Source organism: Haemorhous mexicanus, chromosome 6 (genome assembly GCF_027477595.1).
Source record: "Haemorhous mexicanus isolate bHaeMex1 chromosome 6, bHaeMex1.pri, whole genome shotgun sequence".
Lineage (NCBI taxonomy): Eukaryota > Metazoa > Chordata > Aves > Passeriformes > Fringillidae > Haemorhous > Haemorhous mexicanus.
The window spans coordinates 56,480,533-56,503,035 of record NC_082346.1 but is presented as its reverse complement, the minus strand read 5'-3'; the positions used below and the strand labels follow the sequence as shown (position 1 = coordinate 56,503,035).

At 38.7% G+C, this 22,503-nt stretch overlaps 2 protein-coding genes across 4 annotated transcripts in view; one reads left to right on the top strand and one right to left on the bottom strand.

Annotated features, from left to right (window-relative positions):
* The window catches only part of TDRD9 (tudor domain containing 9), an 87,384-nt gene extending 80,200 nt beyond the window's left edge, over positions 1 to 7,184 (bottom strand). The window contains exons 1-2 of the mRNA XM_059848229.1: positions 7,160 to 7,184; positions 5,796 to 5,814 (exon numbers count right to left, since the gene is read on the bottom strand). Of these exons, the coding sequence (XP_059704212.1) occupies positions 5,796 to 5,814; positions 7,160 to 7,184 (44 nt within the window). The remainder of the gene's footprint in view (positions 1 to 5,795; positions 5,815 to 7,159) is intronic.
* A 636-nt stretch (positions 7,185 to 7,820) lies between these two features.
* Positions 7,821 to 22,503, top strand: part of PPP1R13B (protein phosphatase 1 regulatory subunit 13B) — a 69,641-nt gene continuing 54,958 nt past the window's right edge. Inside the window, exon 1 of one of the 3 annotated variants that reach the window (XM_059850419.1) lies at positions 7,821 to 8,120. In XM_059850419.1, coding sequence (XP_059706402.1) covers positions 8,112 to 8,120 — 9 coding nt within the window. In that variant the 5' untranslated portion in view covers positions 7,821 to 8,111. The remainder of the gene's footprint in view (positions 8,121 to 22,503) is intronic. The other 2 variants (XM_059850418.1, XM_059850417.1) reach the window with 2 other exon arrangements.

Sequence of the window (22,503 nt, the reverse complement as noted above, 5' to 3'; positions counted from 1 at the left end):
AAACTGGCAACAACTAAACTGAAAAGAAGCAGAGCATTATGGGAGGAAAGAGGAAGGATTAATAAAGTGGACTAGAATGTGAACAGGCATTTGATAGAGGACCAAGAATACAGGGGCCTCTCTTTTGGGGGAGGTCTAACCAAAAGCATTTCCACTTTCATAATTAACTCTATTTTTTATTTTGTACATATATATATGTCTCAAGTGATGCTTTTTTCAGCACTATTACTGACTGCTTACTCATAATGCTTCAGTTATACCTTTTAATTTAGTAGAGTTGTTCAGAGAAATAGCTTTGTTTAAATTCTCTTAAACCTGACATTAAAAATCTCTCCTTATACCCCTGATGTTGTATTCCACATATTACATACAGCTTGAAAAGAAAATTCTTCTGGTCTCAGTTAGGATCTCTAGGCACTTATTTAAAATAATTAGCTAAAATTTAAATTCTGCATTTCTTTCAGTAAGCTAAGAATTTGAGTCATAGCAATTTTAACAAAGGACCCGACTCTTAGTTTAGGTAAATGCCAAGACATAATACTGTTCAGCATACTTTGATTTAAGTAATTCTTTTGGAGTAATGCAACTAGAAAAGGAATCTTGCAAAAAATATTTTTACTTTGCTTTCAAATTATGTATTCTTATTAATGCTAACTATCACACCTCTTTTTAAATTAAGGCTAGTACATTAAACATGTATTCAGACCTTTCTAGAAGGAAGAAAGGCAGAAGGCAAGAAAAACATATTCCCATAGGAACTGGAAGAAATAGAAGAAAGATGACAGTACTTTGTGCTGTAGCTTGTCCATTTACAGAATAGAAATACTGGTTTTGAATTTGAGACATAAACAGTAGACAAACTTTAAAGTAGTATCTAATCATCCCCCAGCGAGTAGGTTATTATTGGGTGTACTCCTCCGTGATGCACACACTCCTTTCCAGCCTTCTAAATATTCTCAGGTTCAGCTGCATAGTATGGTATCTTCTTTGAATAAGTCAACCTAAAATAGATCCTAAACACATACCAGTGATACATTTTCTTCTGTCACTATTTCTAGAGCTTTTCACTGAATATTTTCAATAAGGTTCTGTCAATGCCCTACACAATTCATCTGCTTCTGCTGTTGACATTCTTCTGTTTATGCAGCTAAGAACTGTAGTAAACCTTGTTGTAGGATCACAGTAGTAAAAAAAAAAAAAATTATTCATAAATTTATTTCTGGAAGATTACAAAACAGGGCACTTGGAAACAGAATCAGCTTGTCTCATTAATGTTCCCTGGACTAGAATATTGTTGCTTTATGTGGAAAAGTAATATTTACAGGAACAGAAGGGATGAACCTTAAGCATCAATAAGACACATACCCATTATTTTTCATAGCATGCAGAAATCATAATTGCAAATGTTAGATTACATCTGCTGGTCAGATTACCTGAGTGCAGATGTTCTTCTATTAAAATGCACTACTAAAATAGTGTTTGCGACTGAAAAACTCAGATTCCCAATTCACAAATAAATTGTATATACCTGTATAGAAGACAGCCATGCTCTGACAATTTTTGGTAATCAAAAAGCCCAAAAGGTGGTAATTTAAGGTGGTGTTTATGTATATATATACACATATCTGTATGTGTATCTCTATCTATGCAGATACAAATGTGAGAGAGAGAGTGCAGAAATGTTTTCCATAGAGATGCATGTTAAATTAGAAACTGTTTCACATCTGCCATGGTGTTTAACAGATTTAATACTCTTACTCTCTTAAGAGGAGACTTACCTGGTGTATTCTAATCTGTAAAATCTGTGATAAGTACGTGCATAAAAAAAGGTAAAGAATGTTATTTCCACTAGTGTAGTCTTAATAATGTAGTTGTTTAAATACTAAGTAGAAACTTATTTTTTAAATACACATTTAATTTGGTTTATAATTTTTTTTCTCCTACTCTGCCTGAGCATTCTTCTGCTCAGAGGCATGTTTTCCTCTCTTAGCCTCCTTTGCACATCACTTTGTCAGTAATTGCTAGAAAATACCTTTCAGTACTCCCAGACTTCAGAATTGAGCAGAGGACTTTCCCAATCTGCCCTTCCAAGCTGCAGTCCTTCAGGTCCACCCATGACCAGGCTCAACAGCAGGAGCTTCATGACATGATAACCCCTTCATGTTTGTTCTTACTAGATCTGTTTACCTCAAGAAAGGTTACCAAAAAAAGGACAAATTCTAGTAGGAGGTGCACATTTCAAATTAAGCATTACTGGGTTTGAATATTGCAGTAATACAAATCTAATATGAAAACAAACCTGCATCTGATACAGCAGTAAACATAAAAAAGGAGATTGGTTTCAATTATATTAAAACAAGTAGTTGGCCATTTAAAATAAAGGAATGATATGGTTAATTGAAAAGTTGAAGACTAAAAACCCAAGACTTTTGCAGCATGAGGGAAAAACTAATCGTGTATCACAGAATTCTGCATTAGCCTTTTAGCTGAAAGAGAAAGTATTTGAAATCCCTTCACACAGAAACTGTAAAAAACACTTAAGTGGTGTTTTAAGTGTAAAAACCACTTAACTAAGTCATAGAAGAGATGCATGAGAACAATTTTAATCTTACAGTAACAAATTAAAAAGCTGGGCTGAAACTTAAAACATGGTCCATCATTTTCCCCACACATTAACCAAGTGGTACACCCAAAACACAATAGCACATAAATAAAAGAGAACTAAAGAGTGAAGGATTGACTGTCCCTAATTAATGTTTCAACTAATGACCCATCATCTGGCTCATCTCAGATACTTGTACTCATCATGGGCATATTGAAAATTTCAAGAAAAAGGATTTTCATAAAGAAACATCCTGAGAGCTCAAATGGCTACAAAGCCTAAAAGTACAAGAGAGAAATCTCCCAGGACACTGAAGTTTTTGTTTTCTCCACCTCTTTGTATATGGTTAATGGCTTCCTTGTTATAAATTACAGAGGAGCAGAACAAGATTTTCCATCTCTAAAGATGGTGGCATGTCATCTTACAGGACTGTGTCTTCTGTAGCTACAATATAAACCAATTCCTTTTAGTGCAATAATTTTATGAGAGTGGACAGCAACACAGTCCCAATGAGACCACAGCATTTTGCATTAAGTACTTGCTTTTGCATCATGTGTATTGGATTAAGTATACAATTTCTGTTATTGTTTAAAGAAATTACCTCTAATCCACCAAATGCAGGGCTGGAACACATGACATACCAGACACCCAAATCCCAGGAAGTGTACACAGCTGTGCTACACACACTTAATGCTTCACTCCTGCTTTAATTGTTACACTTCTCAGAATGATGCACTGAGTGCTGGGCTATGGAAACTTCAGATCATGAGTCACCTAGTCCAGCATACATTACTTTAGAATATTACAAGGCAGTGATGAAAAAGTATCTTTCTCCTGTTCACGTGTCTTAAATACTGTATACCAAACAGACATCAAAGTGTTTCCTTTAAGTTATTATTTGTAGTTTATTTATCTCTGAACAGGTTTGGTGGGGTTTGAAATGCCTTGGCTCTATGTGAATTCAAGCGTGGCAGCATATGACTATTGTTCACTAGAAACACTTCATGGCTGCAGCCTTAGGAAGTCAATGTAATTCTGGAATGAAAGGCTATTTAAGGCCACAGTAACAAATTAATATACCTTTCCTTTACATATACACTCCTACTTTACACTGTAAGTCAGTAAAGATTTTAGGCTCCTGCTGTGAAACTCCCCATGAAACATACAGTGGTTTTGTTTGCATCATCTGTTACACAGCACTGCACTGTAGCCACCCCATGAAGTGCCTGGCAAGTTAGAAGTACTTCTGTCATTCAGCTTCTTAAATTGCTTACCTACTCAGAGTGACTTCCTCCTGCATTACAGCAAATATAAAATACAATTTTTGAAAGGAGAGTTGTATTCTGTAATAAAGTAATCCACTTACTCATTTTGCAAAGAGACATCATTTTCTTTAAATACATGCAAAATACCCCACTGCCCCTACCCATACTCATTTTTAGAGATGTTATTCTGCCAGGTTTGAGAGAACCCATCTGAACTGTAGCCATCCAAAAGTCTGCTCCCCAATCAGAGCTAGTCATCCAGGCTCCATCCTAAATCAATACAGAGATAGGCACCTTCAAAGACCAGGAGATTTAGATAGTGGGATGAGTATTTCGAGGTGAATGAATTACCTGCAGAACTGCCTCTCTCCCCTCCCCATCCTGATTATCTGTAGAAGCAGCCTCAATGAGTGATTGAAATGACACACCTAACTCCTTATCCTAAAGTTGGATAAGATGGATCCCACCCTAAGTGTTTGACCTCTGACACTGTTGCTGGCTATAAATAGCAGTATCTGTTATTTAAAATAATACCACATGAAAAGAAAAAAGTGTTACATTAATTCAAAATTATTTTCCTGTGACACCTCCAAAGCGTGAAAACATTTTCCTATGCTGTGGAAAAGCATCTTAAACAAGTGAATGCAAAACTGGAGAACACTTGGATCTCAGAAGGTAGGAAAACTCATTTTCCTCCTTTTGTCTATGCATAGAAAAGAAGTAGGAGAGATTCAGACATATTAGTTTTTAAAATTTTTTAAACATCTACCTTTGAAAATCTTGCTAGAACATACTTAGAAAACACAAGTAGCATTCAGAATTTATGCAGGAGTGCTCCTGAAAATTTTATTAGTCTGCCACCTTTATCTTTGGAACTCTCTGCTTGTCCTAAGAAAAATAATGATCAAATAAGAGGCCTGACAATTTATTAACAGAAGTTAAAACCCCTTTTTCCAATAAACCTTGGTTAAATACACACCATGTTTTGGTCATTTTTTTTCTATGTACCCATAAATTCCAAATGTTTTAGCAAAACACTAAGTGACAGTCTATGCATTTCAATCATATTTCACTTTCTAGGTAAATATGACTTTTGCACATCTCAAAAACTCACCATGCCATAACCAATAAGCAGTAATCCTTCATTTTTTAATGTATTATCAGTTCAAAAAATGTGTTTTAAGCTACAGTGGTTTCAATTTGTAAAGTTTAATAGAATTGCTGAGGTTTTTTAAGAACCAAGAGGAGAATAAAAGATATTTGTATAACATATATTAATATTTACACCAACAAATAAGTACAAACTCTTTCCTTTAGAAAGAGGTCGACAAAATTAGAACATCTTTCAAAAAGGAAGCAGATTTGGAGGCAAATAATTTGGGTTTAGTACCTCTGGCTTTATATGCTTCCAAAACCGAATTCTCTTCCCTTATCTTCTTAGGCATTCCCCAAATCCTGACTGCTTTCATGCAACCTCAGTTATCCCAGAAAGGCAACAGAGTTGTAGATAGCACTGGCCCCTTGGGCCAAGCACCATAATTTCTACAAAACTGGACCTGTCATTTGGTATGGAAATGCATGGACAATGGGGGGGAAAAAAAATCTACATTTTTATAAGTGACCATTTTTTTTTTTGCTCACAGTACACAGATTTCTGGTTGAAAGTTGGAATCAGAATATTTTATAAAGGCTGTCTCTTGACTGCTAAGAGAGTGGTTCCCAAAAAGATTTTTCTGTGGGAGAAGTGTTAAAACTTCCCATGCTGCAGGTAGAATTTTAAGTATTATACTTGGTAAATATTGATTAATATTTTTTCTTTCTGCATTTCTATAGAAAAATTGAGACAGGAAGAAGTGAGACAAGTGATGTTTTCAAGGGAAGCAGAAATAGGAGTAGGAACAGACTTGCATTTAAAGTACTTACTCTACCTTTTGAAGACATTTCCTCCTAGCCCTCAGTATCCAGTCTGTCTGGTTGCTGCACTGGCTGAACCTTCATCTGCCAAAAGCAACACAATGACAAACTTTTATACTACAGGCCATTATCCCAACAGAGTTGCATGGAGGAGTGTCTGCATCCCCAGCAATTGTCTGCATGATATTCTCCCAGTTTTCATTTTGTAGGTATTCCTGCTGTTACAGTAATAGTGGAAAAAGTAATAGTGGGATAGTAGTTACAGTATCTTAATTTTTATTATTATTCATTGAATTCAGGGAAATGTCAGCTATCAAGTATGAGAATTGCTGGCAATGAAAATTAACCTAGTCAATGAGAAAGACTAATTTTTATAGAACAAGTGTGATAAAAGGTGCACAAATCCCTCAGTGTTAGAATTTTAGAATTTCTAATTTTAAAATTAGAATTACTGTAAGTAGGAAGAGGACAAATAAATTTCTATTCACTCCTGTCATTTTGTTGATTATAGTTCAATATGAATTTGATGAAGATAAATCACTCTCCCCCTTTTTTTAAGATAGATGACTGAGCATTTTAGAGCCCGTTTTATTCAAGCCAGCCTAGTTCCAGGGTTAATACTCTTCTGAGTAGATCTTGGAGTTCTGTATGGGGCCAAAGCTCTGTGTGTGATGTGGAATCACAGTCTGCAAGAACCTGAGGATGATATTGCTGTGATTGCCAGCAAGTAGCACTCCAACTGGAACTTGCAAAATAATATTAAACTGGCAAAGTACTATCTTGTGATGCTAATAGATTTTCCTTGTAGGACTATTTTAATAAAAGAGGCAGAGGCTTTGACCTGTCAAAAAGCTGACACCAGAGCCTGTAAATGCACTAAGAAGGATACACAGAGAAATCGTAAGCATGTATGTATTAAGATCATTTACACAATTATCTGTTACAGAATCTTACATGAATAGGTTATGCTTACCATTGAGGCTCATATATTAATGTGAGATTATTATCCTATTACCACTTACCTTCAAAGACTTACACAAACGTTATCTAAGCTCCTCAAAAACTTGCCAAGTTAACATTTTTTTTTCCACTCCTAGCTGAGATCTGTCAGGGTGTTCTGCAAATAAAAGTAACAAAGACTGGAAACCAGCCATTTTTCGGAAGCAGTTGGAGCGCTGGGTAGGTCCATGTATGCTGTAGATTAGGATTTAAGACTCCCAGCAATATGAAATTTGTCTACATCGCATGTGTTGCACTACTAACATATGGTGATGTTTTGACTTCTAGATGAGCTTGGCTTCTTCCAAGCTGTTAACTTTCATTTTGCTGTTGTAACTACAGAATGAGAGACTAGAAAATGAAGGAAACGGAACCTTACTTTCAAACACGAGACCAGATCTCATGAGTCTGACATCAGGACAAAAATACCTTTCTCCTCCTGCTGCTAAGCGGAGTTTTGTACATGAGGCAGATTTCACAAGGAAGGGACGGTGGAAGGAAGGTGACGCTAGGCATGACGCTATCCAAGGTGTGTTTCGGACCAGGACAAACTGCCGGGAAGGGACCTCAGCTCACAGGCACGGGAGACCACCGACCTCCGTGTTACCGCCCAGCTCCCCCCGCACGCCCAGCGGGCCGCGGGCAGCTACAGCGGTGGGGCCGTGCCGGGCGGGGCCGCCCCGCATTCCCCACATTCCGGGGGCAGAGAGCGCCCGGGGCCGCTACCCCTTCCTCCACAGCCCGAGGCCGGGAGCAATGGGCCGCGGGCAGCCCGCCCAGAGGAGGAGGCGCCCGCCGGGGCCCTGCCCGGGGGCAGGGCGGCAGAGCGCCGGGAGGAGGTCGGGCGGGGGAGAACCGGCGTGGCGAGCCTCACGCTCAGCACGGCGCTGCGGGAGCGAGAGGGTCCCGGCGGGAACGGGAGGCGGGCGCGGGTGCCGGTCCCGCATTCCCGGCCCGGCCTCGCGGTCACGTGCGGCCCCGCTGCGCCTCCCCGCGCGGCCCCGCCCCGGCAAGGAGGCGGTGGCGGGGGTTAACCCGTGGCGGGGCGGCGCGGGCGGAGCGGAGCCGAGCGGAGCAGAGCAGGAAGCGCCCGGGGAGGGAGGCGGGAGAGGCGGCCGCGCTCCGGAGGAGGAGGAAGGGGGTTGGGAGCCCGGCCGCCGTCGCCGCCTTCGCCTCTTCCTTCCGCCCGCTGCGCGGAGCGAGGCGCGCGGGAGGCACCTGTCACAGCCGCCAGGGCGAGCGCGGCGTCCTCCGCGGTGAGAGGCGGCGGCGGCGGCAGCAGGAGAGGCCCGGCACAGCTCAGCGGGCCCGGCGCGGAGAAGGCTGCGGAGATGATGCCGGTGAGTGAGAACGGGGAGAGTTCGCGTCGTCGCTCCCCGGCCTGGCGCCGCGCTGCCGGGCGCTGGGACGCCTCGCCGTTTCCTGCGGGGCTGCCGGCGGCGGATGGAGTGCGCGGCGCCGCCGTCATCCCCGGGCCAGCCGGGACAGAGGGCTGCGGGGCTGCGGAGACGTCGGCGGGCTCCGTGCCGGGGGTGGGGCTGCGGGTCACCGCCGTCCCCGGCTGTGGGGGGGCACGACCTGCCCCCGCCCTTCCACCGTCGGGGTCTGCACCGGCCGTGACAGGTCGGGGGCCGCGTCCCCCCGGGCTGTGGCGGAGCGGCGCCTCACGCACCCCGGCGGGGAGCGCGGGAGTCGCCTCCGGGTCGCTGCCGGCCGCCGAGGCCCGCCGTGAGGCGTGGGGGGTGCGTTGTGTTTGGGTGAGTGGGTGTGCGGGCGGTGTGTCTGTTTGTTTCGGGGTTTTCCGCCCAAATCCCGATCCCTCGCCGCCCGGGTGCGGGGAAGGGCTGAACCGTCCCGGGGCAGGCGGCTCCGGCCCTCCTGCCGGGGTCAAGCGAGCGCAGGCGGCAGCACCCTGTCAGCCTGGCTCCCTCCTCGGTTCCCGTCACCGCTTTTGTGAAACCGTCGCTCATTTATCGAAGACAAACCCTTTCATTTTCCTGCAAGCAACCTTGATTGTCTTCTGTGACAGAATCCCTGTCCGTTTCCTGCCCCCCGCTTCCCTCCCTTGTCGCTGTGGGCTGATGCAGTGGTCAGAAGAGAGTTGTTCCTGATGACTGTTCGTATTTTGACAAGATCCTCTGGGACGGAGTAATAAACAATCACATTCCTTTTGTTGATTTCTTTCAAACTCTATTTGATCTCAAATGTGGCTTTATGAGATATTCCAATATAAGGGGCTATCTCCCATGTTGTCTCTAATTCTAGTAGAAATTAGCTTTTTATTTACAGTTCCTCTGCAGTGTTTGCAGCTGAAGCACTGCAGCAGAATGTTTCTGTGTGAGAACATTAAAGACATCTTTAACAAGATTTTATTGCTCTAAATTTGTTTTGTGATCGAGAGGAGAAAATAAATAGCTCAAACTGGGTGTAAAATTTCAGATTGAAGAGTACAGGTAGTGTTTAAAAGCCAGGTATTATGACAAGCTTTTTAACATCATGTGCACTTTAACTTCCAGCTGCTGGGTGCCAAAATACTCTATTGATACAGATAAGAATTGCAGTGTGCTGGGCGTGTTAGAAACCAGCAACAAAGTTCATGGAGTTAGACTTGTGCCATGAACTTAGGGATGTTAGCATGTAGAAACAAAAACAAGGTGACAGCTTCATCTTCCTTCTCCCATAAGCTTGGGTTATGCTTTACATTCATGAAATTCCTATTGAAAACCCAGCATGCCAATGACATGCTAAGTCAGAACAAACGTATTTGCTTCCCATTACTAACCTGTGTGTGGGTTTCAGGTTAACGTCATTGGGTAGTGCAGGGATTGACTTCTTAGAGTTTCTTTTTACCTATTTGAGTGTTTCTGCCAGTGTCTTGTGTTGCCTTCTTGCTTGTTCAAATGTGTTGGTTGTTTATATTTATTGGAAGGTGGTTGAAGATTCAGACTTTTACTGTGTTTGTGAAACACACTTCAAAGCATTTTTAACTGACGGATGAATTTTAATAAAAACAAATTACCTTGCTACAGGAGTAGTAGTCTTGCAGATTAGAGTTTACTGAGTCAAAGTCCTAAAATAATAAATATTTCATTTTTCTAAAGCCATTTTAGATGCTGTTATAGACAGTCTATCAGCCAGGAATATGTATATTTAAATAAATATGTGTATTTAAATGGACTTGTGACAGTGCCTTCAGTCGTCCAGTTTTTCATCCCAGCTAGACTACAAGGGTGAAAAAACCCAACTCCATTTACTGGACTCATCAATATATAATATCCAAATAATATGAACATAAGGCTGTTGAACTAGACCAAGTGTTTTAGGATTTTACTCATTTTTTTGTATTCTAAGAATGGAAAAGTTAGTGATCTAACTTTTTACCTTAGAGAATTCCTTGACTTCATATTCATGGAAGCTTTTTTTTTTCCCTGTTGGACTTTTGTTTGTGGGTATTTTGGGCTTTGGGTTTTTTAATATAATTAGCAAAATTATAAACTAGCAAGGGGAGAGAACTGCTAGACTTACCTACTTGTTACATCACCATAGTTTAAATGTTAAACTTTTGTAGTTTCTTATGATTCACATGTTTTAGACTTGTAGTAACTGATTGGGGCCACTTTTGCCCTGGCAATTATTTTGGCATTTTTACAACCATTTCAAGACTGAAGTGGTATCTGAAGTCCATTTTTCTCCTTTGGTGTCTGTTGTGATTTTTTTTTTTTTTTTCTCCTTTCACATGGGGAACACTGTTACTTCTCAGAGGTTTTTATCAATTACAGTTTCTTTTGTGAGTGGGATACTTCCCACTCTGTTCTTCAGCATCCTTTTCTTAGAAGAATCTTATTCATTATCTTTTTTCATATTGCTTATTCTGGTTCTGAAAAACACAGAATAACTGTTCTTGGTCCTGAACACAGTTGGGCTTGAAGAAGAATTAATGATTTAGACTACAGTTTTCTCAGCATTTTTTTTTTCCCTTTGCTTTGCTGACAAGACATAGCAATTGTAAACCCTTTCATTGCCTTCAGGAGATAAGGACTATGTGTATGGTGAGCTTATGATGCTACACTGAAAATCACCTCTGCTAAGTGTTCCTATAAGTGTGCCTTGATTAGAGGGATATTTTTTCACTGAAAAGTAAATGTTATTTTTTCTTGCCTTCTTGGAATAAAGTGTGCAAACATAGAACTATGTGGTATCCCTTCAAAGAGGAAATCTTATGTGTTAAAACAATCGGAGTTACATTTATTTGCAAAATTATTGTGGATATAGCTCCTTTTTCAGCCACAAAATCTACAACATGATTGGAGGAACCTAGTTACGTATATTTTTGTCTATTTGACCCAGTTGAGAGGCTTTTATTTGTGGTACTTTAGGGTTTGTGTTTGAAAGAGTGTTGGAAACTTTCCCTTAAATAATGCAATTAATGCTTTTTTTTTCTTGGATGGTAGTTCCAGAATCACCTCTTTTGTCAAGTATTAGCGTTTTTCTTAGGCACAAGGGTGTGCACAAGAAAAAAGTCACTTATAAAAAAGTGACAGTTTTCCCACTTATAAAAAAATGCAATGCAATAAGGAACTGATATGTTGGAGAAGCATGTGACACTTTCCTGTTTTGCCTTAATTTGGGGTATAATTCTTTCCCAGCATGTGAGGTAACAGCCCACTGAAGAACTGTGTAGAGTTTGTATACCATCAGTAACGTGATAACACAGGTGATGGTGGGTGCTGTGTAAGAAATTGGGATGGATTGAATCTTTTAGGAGGAAGAGTTGGTATTACAAGTTCTCCTAGCAGAGCTTTTCTGGTTCTGCCTTGAACTCATGAATATCAGTGAGGCTGCAGCCATCATTCACATTTTGGAAAGCACCTGGGAGGAACTTTATGAGACTTTGTGTGAAGTTAGAATTACTGGACAATACTTGTGTAGGATCAGGTAGTTGTGATGTTTTTTTTTCACAGAAGGGACAGTGAAAAGTTTGGAGTGTTTAGTGGGTTTACTTTTTTATTTTTCTAGTTAGTTTTGTGGGACACTGCAAGTCTCCTCTGAAGAAGCCCATGACTAATGCATATTTTATGTTAGACTAGAGAATTTATACAGAAGCTCCTGAGCTATGAAGATGAATGCTATGATAAAATACAAAGCAAAGATGGATATCCGCAGGAGTTTTTTTTCAATTAAGCTGGTGAATTAAGAAAAAGTGGGGGGTTTGGTGGACTTTTTGTTCTTTGGTTGGGTTTTTTGTTTGTTTTAAAATGAGTATACACTTGTCCTGTGTTCGGTCTAAAGCATTTTCCAAAAGGTCCAAAGTGGGCACTGTTTATTATATTGCTTATAATTTAAAACCAAAATATTCCTAAATTAGTGTCCCCTGTTATCTTTCCAGAGGAAGGTTGCTCCTGATAAAATTAAACATTGTAGAGGAAGATGTATCACTTTAATACACTTAAATCAATATTATGAATTTTCATTATTTTAATATGAGCAATTTTCAGTGATATGGAGATACTATATATTGTGATTAATTCAGAGCTGTATAGTTCTCAGCAATACTGATATCCTTGTTTGCTGAATAAATCTGAACTGACTGTAGAGAATAATTTGCATGTTTATCAGCCATTATTAATGGAGTTATTTATTGCAACAAAGCTTAAAGGCCATTTCATGTTTTTTTGGATCATGTCACTATTTTTTTAGGTTGACAGAATATGGCCTATTCTGTCGTAAAAATAAGTTCATCAGCTTCACCATGTCAACAAATGTATTATACACGTGCTAGTCTGATAATAGAATATTTAAATGTATTTATTAGATATGTGTGGGTCTGTGAAATGAATGAGAAATTGAGGGAAAGGATGCTCTCTCATATGTTATTATAGTTGAATTTGTTGTCCATTGCAGACTTCAGAGAAAATAACTGTTTGTTTGAAAACAAATTCCATTCCACCAGATTGATTTTTTTTTTTTTTAACAAAGCCAAGTTTCATATAAAATACATTATTAAAAAAACCCAAACCTTGCCTATTCATATATTTATATTTAGATGCATACAGCTGTGGAGCAGCCCCCATTATGCCGAGAGCTGCCCAAAGACAGAAAAAAGGCAGTGCTTTTTTTGTAAAGAATTTGAAGTCTAATGCTTGGTATTACAATCAATGCTCATGTTTATTATCTTCTTAAATGTCCAGGGGGTTCAATAATTTTTTTTTTTTGTCTTTGTAAACTATAGGCATCTTTAAAAATAAAAATCTTTGCTGAGAATAGAGGTTTGAAGAAGCAAACAAATTATTGCCTGATTTGGGGAGTGGGGGGAAGGCGTCTTGCTCCTTTCCCTCATGACTCACTGTTGGAATTTACAAGTCTTATGTGTTTGTCTAAATTAAAAGCTTAGTATTACCATACATTAATTACTAGCACAAGATAGCTCAAAATACTTAACCTCTTAAATAAATGTTCTAGCCTGGGATATAGGAGGTTCATTCCCGGGTTTGTATAAGACCCCAGCAAAAGGAGATTTTAAACTTTTTTTCTTAAATTGAAAAATTATATTATTATGTGATTCAAAATATCTTTGAAATCTTTCTGCATTTATGAACAGTTTTTCTGTCAGCATTGAATCTGGTGTCTCACTTGTTCTTAAATTGTGGTAAGATTTTTAAGTAAACAAATATTCTAAGATAAGAATTTTAACACTTCAGGCTGGTACATTTTTCTGGGAGTTGGGAAATCTGCCATTATCATCTATTAAACTTGAAAGCATGTAATAATCTCGAATGTGTTAGGCAATTTATCAGTGGAGTGTGCTCTATGTTTTGAGGTTCTGGAAGCAATTTTTTTATGACAGACAATAATAGAATTATATTGTGCAATAATAGACACCATCCTTCAGAAGCAGATTTGTGTGTCAAAGGCAACAATGGTACCTGGAGGACAAAGCATAAATTCTGTAATAACTCAAAGGACCAGCAAGAATATGAACTGCTTAGCAGCGGGACAAAAAATGTTTTGAACTTCAAATTTCAGTCACTTTACCTGGGTTTTAGGTCGCCCTGTTATTTTTCTTAGATCATGCTTGGAAGCAAGTATGTGTGCTTTACTGGAGAGCAGGTTTATCATTGTGGTGCAGTAGGATGTTGGAGCAGCTGAATTCCTTTCTGGGCTGAGGTTTCACAATGGGGATGAGCTGGGTTAACCATTTCCTGTAGCTCTGGAAGAGGCTGCTTCCTCTTTTTTGCTGCCCATTCTCCCCACTGGCTGTGAATGGACTGCGCTGCTTGTCTCAGCAAACCCATCCAGCTCACTAAACATGTATCAATAGCTGCATCCAAAGAGCATTGCAGAGATTTATGTACCTGTGTGTATGTACGTGAGTGTATGCATGTACACGTGTGTGTGCGTGTGTATTGCATTGACTGTTGTCTTGTCCGTGTTGCTACAGGAGGGAGCAGACTGCTTGGCTAAGATTGATACCAGAGAAGGGGACGGCCAAGTGGAATCTCTCTCTTCAAGTATTTTTTGTTTATTCAGTTTAGTTTATTGTGGAGCTCTACCCCAGGCAATGTATTTTGAACAGGTGAGTAGAGCAGTGAGGTGAAACTGAAGTCTCTGCAGTGCAGTAACGTTGTTACTTCAGAGATAAGTTATGGTTTCACCACTTTCCACATCTTTATTGCATACCCAGTAACACTTTACATTTTCTCTGAAATGGGAAAAAGTAAGGATATTGGTTTTTTGGTAAAATATGTGGTCTTTGAGGAAATCTTGAGAAACAAATATAAAGTTGGGACACAAAAAAAAAAAACAAAAGGAGAACCAATAAAATTTAACTGGCAGTTGCTAGTCTGTCATCGTTTCCCACCCCTCACTTTGCAGTAGTGCATTCCTTCTGATTTCTGCCCATTATTTCCTTATTCTCTAGATTCATAGTGTATTCTAGCCTAGTTCTTTGCCAGTGGAAGTACAAGTAAGATTTTTTAGTTTTCAGTTCACTGCTTTGCTTAGCAGCAGAATTCTATTTATGTGTGAAGAGTGTAGCTATAAAATACTTTATTTAAGGAGTTTCAGCTCCAGCAGGAAGCAATCTCATCTAAACTTGCATATGTTGCAGACACTGTATTTAACCCATGTGTCCTTATGTCTGTTTGACAAAAGGATTTCAGCGTTCGCATGATTAAACTTTTGTTTATAAATTGAGAATGGGAGAAGAACAGAGGCTTCAGTTTTGTGTAAGTGAAATGGGTGTAACTGCAGGGGTTGCTGAAGTCCTGCATCCCTGCTGCCCCCTCCCTTGTATTGGCTCTCTCTGGTATTTATCTGTTTCTGTGCTGAGCTGTTTGCAAACTCAGCAGGAAGTTGTTTGCCTTTACTTTTTTTTTATTCCTTTGTTTCTTTTTTCTTTCCCTGCCAGGATGCTTCTCTGCCATCTGAGCACATTGAAACTGACTCAGTGCAGGGTCAGATAAGCACTGGAACCAGCCCAAGAAGTGGCAGAAGTGTGTAGATTGCAGGAAGTATGTAATCAGTTTTATCAGTTTAGGTTTGGATCTTGTAGCCTAAAACGACTCCATGGTAGTGAATGAATATGGATGGGGAGATGGATTCATACCAAAAGCATCTAGATCAATGTCCAAAATGGCAAACAACATAACTTCCCTGCTCTCTGAAGTCAGACCAAATAAATAGTGAGTTTCTAAGGTCTCTGCCAGGCTAATCTTGGAGAGTCTCTCCAGTCCCAAATCCCATGCTCATAAGCCCAATGCATTGACTATCATCTGAATTAATTCTGTGTTCTAATCTCTTGGGAGCCAGTTGGACACTGGGAGACCAGTAAGCCTTGTTCTCCTTAAATCCAGAATGTGTCCGTCCAGACCTACTAAGGTGAATAGCTGAGAATTGTTGAGAGTTCCTGTATTAGATGAAAAAAGTAGATTGAGCTGCATTAAATTGTGGAGGAGAGTCTTGCCTGCATTGCTCTCTTGTTTTTAAAGGGAAAGAAACAGAGTGGTTTGAGACTGGCAGGGTTTACCACAGCCATTAAGAACAGGCTTACCTGCTTAATTTTTCTTTTTATTTTTTTTTATTAGTTTCTCTAAAAAGCTGGGTAAAGTCTTAGTTTATAGTAACAGGTTCAGTTTAAGTTGAGAAGACATACTTTGAATGCATTTTTGCATGAGAAAATCCTTTTTTAATCCTGTTTCCTAATGCAATTTGTCTAATTTATGTTTCAAGACAGTACTGCACCTGTTGTTATTCCTACTGCTGCTCTGCAGGTGATATTTTCAACATACTAATGGTAATTTCAACATAATTCAACTTTTTATTTTCTTACCTCCTCCCCCTCCCCCCATGGTTATTACTTTATAACAAACATGCTTCAGAAAGCATATCTGACTATTTTCTGAAATCTTAACCAGGGTGGTGGTCAAAATCTGTCCTGAATTTATTCTAGACAGAGGGGTTTTCAAATTACTTAAATCCCAAACATTGTCATAATATGTCTTTAATAAATGTTACTGATATCTCAGTCACTTCCTTTGGAGAGATGGAGAGATAAAATGTAAGGAGAGGATATTTTCACATTGATATGGTATAATTGATGTCTGTAAGATGGTTGGCAGGCTGTTAGTGTTTCATAGAGAGAATAATGTGATAGCCAGAGCACAAACCATGTGATGGTATGGACAGCATAGGAAACTAATATCCCAAACAAGTTTAAACAATTCAACCAGTGGTTATTTGACTGAAACTGCTACCCACTGACAGCTTAACTAACTTGTTTGGGCATCTGACTAAGCATCTGTGAAGCCATTGCTTACAAATCCTACAAGATCATTTTTATACTACATGGGTATGTTAGATACCTGACTTATTCAAATATATATGTCAAAGTAGTCAAACCTGGTTCTTCGTGTTAAAGTTGCTATTCAGATCTATCCACAGAGAAGTGGTTAGATTTTGCTGGTGTGTAATTAAAAGGCAAGTTCTTGGAACTGAAATTTTGAATTATTTTTCAGGCTAGTGAATGGGTTAATTGCTGTTCAGGCACCAAACAGTTGGACTGTAGATATGTTTTGGGAGATGACTGAGTTCTTGAAACAGTGTCTTGTAAAAATAAACTATGAAACTCTTCTCTCTGTGCAGCTTCATCTCTGCATGCAGCTCTGAATGTCTCAGCATGCCTGATGCTTAATTTCCTAATGTTCTGTTTTATTGTCCCAAGTCCTCTAAGTTTCAGTCAATTTTAGCTGCAAGTCTGAATCACATACTTCTGATTGTGGAAAAAAGATATGTAATGGTTGACCTCCTTTACACTTCTAAATCATATCAGGTTCAATGCAATTATTTTAAAACCATATCACATGGAACTGAGTCTGTTCTAGCCCATGCCACTTGGAAATCTTTTCAGTCCTTTCTCTGAATAGTTTTTTTGGTCTACTAATAGTACAGTGCAGCTTTCATTTTATTGTTATTTATTAACACTTCAGCAAGGGCTTGTTTTATATGGGAATGTGCTATGCATATCCAGGCTTTACACTCAAACAAATAAATTTCAAGTCCTGTTTGCAGTGCTCTCTTCCTGCCAAACTCCTGGCTGCAGTACTTTATTTTTACCTTTTCCCCTCACCCCCAGATGGTGGAGAGCAATAGTATTTGTTTTTATCAAAGCCATAGGAGGTAAAGTTGTGAAGGAGGTTAAATCAGTTTAAATTCTGTTTACCCCAGTGTGATTTTAAAATCCAATTCAATACTTACATTGGACTAATTTAATTTGTATATCAGGTATTTTAGTTTTGCTCATTTTTAGCTAAACAAAGTACTTTTGAATTGGATCCACTTTCATGAGTACCAACCTCTAGAATATTTTGATAGAGGAATTCTTGTGGTTATGGTTCAAAATTATAACCTGAAAAAGCACTTTAAGGGACATAAAAGACAGTACATCAGTGGATTTACTGTACAGTGTTTCTAATATGGTATTTTTGTGTTTCTGGGTGTTTTATAACATTCAACTTGACAAATCTTTGTGATCTGAGTCTTCAAGGCATTATTGGATTACCCCCATTTGCCGCTGCTCCCTTCCCCTGTCCATCTGAAGCTACCAAATAGTGCTCAGTTCTAAAGAGCTGAGAAGCTTTGACACAAAATTACAAGGAAGCTTGATCTGGAGCCTCTGTGTAGTTGCCTTTATCTTTTCTGAGCAGGAAAAAGCTTTTAGTCAGCTTTTTTTTAATCTCTCCAATGATTTAGAAATTTTTCAAGCACTGAGGTTTCAACAGCCTCTTTTTTTCCAGTGCTCAGGGATGGGTGTTCTGATGTGTCTGAATTTGTCTTCCTCCCCCACCATGCCTGAAGTGGAGACCTAAGTCTTTCAGTGATTCTTCTTGTTAATTAGTGCCGTTTTCTTGTGAGACAAGATGTGTTCAAAGATGTGAAAGAAAGCAAAAAATATGAATGTTTTCATGTAGATTTGTATTTTTTTATATATCAGTAGCTGTAGTCAGAATGGAATGAACAATCTGGTTTCCTGTGGGCTTAGGGGTGCCTCTGTGTTTCTAATATCTTTTGGAGAGCAGATTGTAAAATCCCTTCCATTCATTCCAGCCTCATATGGGAAAAAGGAAAAACCCCAAAACTCATTCTCTGTGTAGGTTATAGAGTGTACAGTTTTTTGTAGTGGAACATCATGTTTTTACCTCATGCAGTAGACTTAAGAAATGCATAAACTTGGTTGTCAGTTCCCTGAAGTGGAAGTGATATGTAAACCTAGGTACGTGTCTTATTAAGTGTTATTAATTTATAATGATCTCTGAAAATATTGATTTTGTTGTTATTGCTGATGGGGTTTTGTTTTTTATGTTTGTTTGTTTTCCAGTATGATCCATGGCTTTTGCTTGGTCCTACTGTAGAAACAGAAAAAACATAGAAAAAACCCCAAGGTATTTGGGTTTTTAAAGTCTTGGATGCAAATTATAAGAAGTTAATTTTCATCTTGACGTAATATTAAGGTGTCTGTTTAGATTCATTTTCCACAAATATGGAAATGCTTGGATTAGAGAGCCTCTGTGCAGTCATGAATATTTGTAGTTAAGCATGTTTAAATAATTTTTTTTTTTTGCACATTCAGCATTTACAATATGGCTTATATAGCAAGTGGAGAGAAGTGACAATAGTGAAAGAGTAAAATAGGCTGGCCAAGTGACACAAAGGTTATTAAAACAAATAAGCCTTAATTTTAAATTACTGCTACCCTGCCTGCAGTATGGTGTTATATTCCTTCTGAACTCTTGCTTTTCTTCTTACTTGTTCGTTACTTCTCTAAATGTTCTTAGCTGCTCACACCTATCAGTTTTCATCTCTAGCTTTATATTCAATAGTTTTCCATTTTGTACAAGTGTTTGATGCAAAGTTGTATACATTTAAGAGAATTAGACTTTTGAATTTTCCTTTATATCCTTTTTTCCTACATCATTCTGTGTAGTTTTCAGAGATCACGAGTGTGTTAATATTGAAGTACTTTAGTGGGATCACAGGCTGCAATTACTTTCCTGCTGAGTGATTTGCATAGTCTGCAGGTGTATAGATTTGCTACATACAAGCTTTGTCATACAGGGCAAGACTTCTTGGATCTTAAATGGGATTTTTTTTGCATTTAATGTAGGAAAACAGCTTATGTCAGTGAAATAGTGCCTGTATCTTACCCCCTTCATTTAGAACATTCAAAACTTCTTGAAATTTTAGTTAGGAAAATCCCCTTCTTTCTTTAATTTAGGATTTTGAGGCTGATACATTAAGCAACCAGCGACTGGTATTCTTATCTCTCTACATACAGCCTAGATTTGTATTTACCTGTCTGACAGTAAGAATTCAAAAGCAGCCAAATGCCTGCACTGGATCAGGTACTCAGTGGGAGATGATACTTTCATAGAACATGAGGGGCTACTCTGTTTGTATTGGTTTTATTATTTATCTGATTTAACAAATTACACACAGATGTTTTCAGTTATTTCAGGAGGGAACAACAGCATGAAAGGGAAATTCAGTGACACGTGTTTATTTTAGTTCCTATTCTTCTTTTGAAATAATCCAGTTATCCAATAGGTATGACAGGCTTCAGTGTTTGATCCTCCCATATACTGCTGTTCTGCATGTCTGTCTTGCCTTCCTAAGTAAGGCTTTTATAAATTTGAGGGGCAGTTTAGAAGAATTCAGACCATAGCCATGGTTGAAAGAGTGGCATAGTATGTGTTAAAACAGACCCAGCTTTTCCTCTCAAATATTTATTCATGTGATAGTTTGTTTTTCTGGCAGATCAAGATACAATCTGGTTTTGGAGAACAACCAGATTAGATTTTTTCCATCCTTCCTAAAGCAAAACAACCCTTCCCTTTTAAGAAATAACCTTGAGTTTCTCATTTATTTAAAATGTTCTTAGTTGCTAACAGGTTATTTTTTTCAAGTTGCAGCATTTTAAACATCTGACACTATTCTACCAATGATATTCTCAATAAATCTCTCAACGTGGTACATTTTGCTGTGCAGGAAGGAAGAATACTGCATGGGATCAGAATGTTTTTGTTAGTGACAAAGTGCATTATGGAGGGACAGTCCTGATTCTGAATGTCAAAGCACATCAAATAAAGTATCTCATTAGCTTTGTCTGCTCTGCTGCTGCTGGTAGGGAAGGGTAAAGTAAAAATGCTGTGGCTCACAAGCGAAGTTGAGAGCTCCATACTTTTCTGTTCTTGCAGTTAATGTGCAATGTGCTACACAAAATGTGGCTCATAGCTCTGAGAGAGATGGGTTGTCTGGTTCTGCTGATATTTCATAATTGTTTGTGTTTGTTTTGTTTTGTTTTTACCCTTGGGTCCCTCCTCTCTCCATTTACTCTAGGAAGGGAAGGATCAGGCTGCAGAATGGTGCTTTGCTCCTGCAGTTGTAAGGGCTAAAAGCCCTGTTGGTGCTGCTGCACGCCTGTTCCCCATGCCCGATCCTGTATAGTGCCAACAGGAAAGATGATAAACATTTGCTGTTCCTTGACATGATGAGACAGTCAGAAACATAGTTTACAGTATATTCTCTGCTGCTTGAATTATGTCCAGCAAGAAGATAGACTTTGCCAAGAATGGAGTAATGCCTGAACTATAGTATTTTTAGGTATAAATATATGGTGGTGTTGTTTTTTAGCTGGTTGTTCCACTTAAAATTTTTTTGATTTAAGAAAATGTGTTATGGAAATGTCTTTTGACTATTGTTAGGATCATTTGCTCTTAGGACTTCTGCTCCTGTCATTGCCCCTTCAACGGGAAAATCTCTTCTGTGACTTTTGAGACAGTCAGAGCCTTACATGTAAATGTATTTAAAGATAAATACTTACTGTTTGTCATTGTCATAATAGCAACAAAGACTACTATTGCACAATGAGAGGATAGCAGAGCTCCTGTACTGCAACCTTGCCTAATTAGGTGAAACTTGATCTAGCCTATCTTGTTCCTGTCACAACTGTGGCCTGTCTTGTTTCTTTAGAACATCTTATCACTGCTCGTCATTACTGCCTGAATTCGTGTGCCAGTACACCAAAAATACTCCCTTTAAGTAGTTTTTCACTGTAGTTGTTGCACAGAAACTGTTATTAGGTTTTAGCTTTACACAATTTTTTTATATTCACTGCTGTTTATAACTGTCCACATGAAGAATATTTTAAGGATGGTTCTTCAGAATATTGTAAAAGCATCAAAAGGGAAATCTTGGCTACCGAAAAAGACGGGACTTAAATCTAAACAGTGGACCACGGACAGAATTATAAAAAAGAAGGTGGGCCAACACTGGTTTGTTTATTTGCTGTAATCTTAAGCAGTTTTGGATTTCTTTTTGTAAAATCAGACAGTGACTTATTATAATGGATTAGAGAGTATGTGTGTGTGTGTGTGTGTGTGTGTGTGTGTGTGAGATTTTTACTTGAATATCAGGGATTTTTGCCTTGTATAAGTTTCTTCTGTATATAAAATGCCTGAAATTTTTAGTTTTACCTTGCATAGCTTGATTTATTATTAGCTTTTGAGTCAACTGAAGTGGACTTCTGAGTATAAAACAATAGCTTTTAATTTATAAATCTGACACCTTAAAACTAAAGAAATGTTTTGGAAAGAGTTATTCCACTGTGATGGAAGGAAAATTCTGCTGGTTTGCCTGTTGAATCCCCAAGGATGTATTCACTTTTCATTTACTATTTTTTACCAAGCCAGATAACATCTTTACATCTAAGATTGAATAGCTGGTATTCCCTGAAAGCAATGCACTAAACAATCAGTATTTTGTTAATACTTCCTGCCTAGTGGAAGAAAGCTATGGTAGCACTTTCTGCATTGACACTATTGAAAACAAAGAACAAAGAATAGTGTTGGTTCCATTTACAACACTACATATTACACACTACATTGTTTGTCTATAGATTTTGTAGAAATTGTTCCTTGTTGTAAAATGATAAAATTATGATCGGTGCTGCGAATCACCTTTAGTATTTGACAAAAAGCATGATCTTTAGAAAAAATTCCATGTTGATTGGCTTTGTTTTGGTTTCTGGTTTAGATTTTTTTGTTTGATGGTGTGTCTTTTACATATTTTGTTGAATGGTTTGTAAAAGAAAAGATACAAATGCCTGTCTTTGTATCCTATGCTTTTTCCATGGGATGATTTTTCAATGCAGTAGGTAGGTCAGGCTTTTCT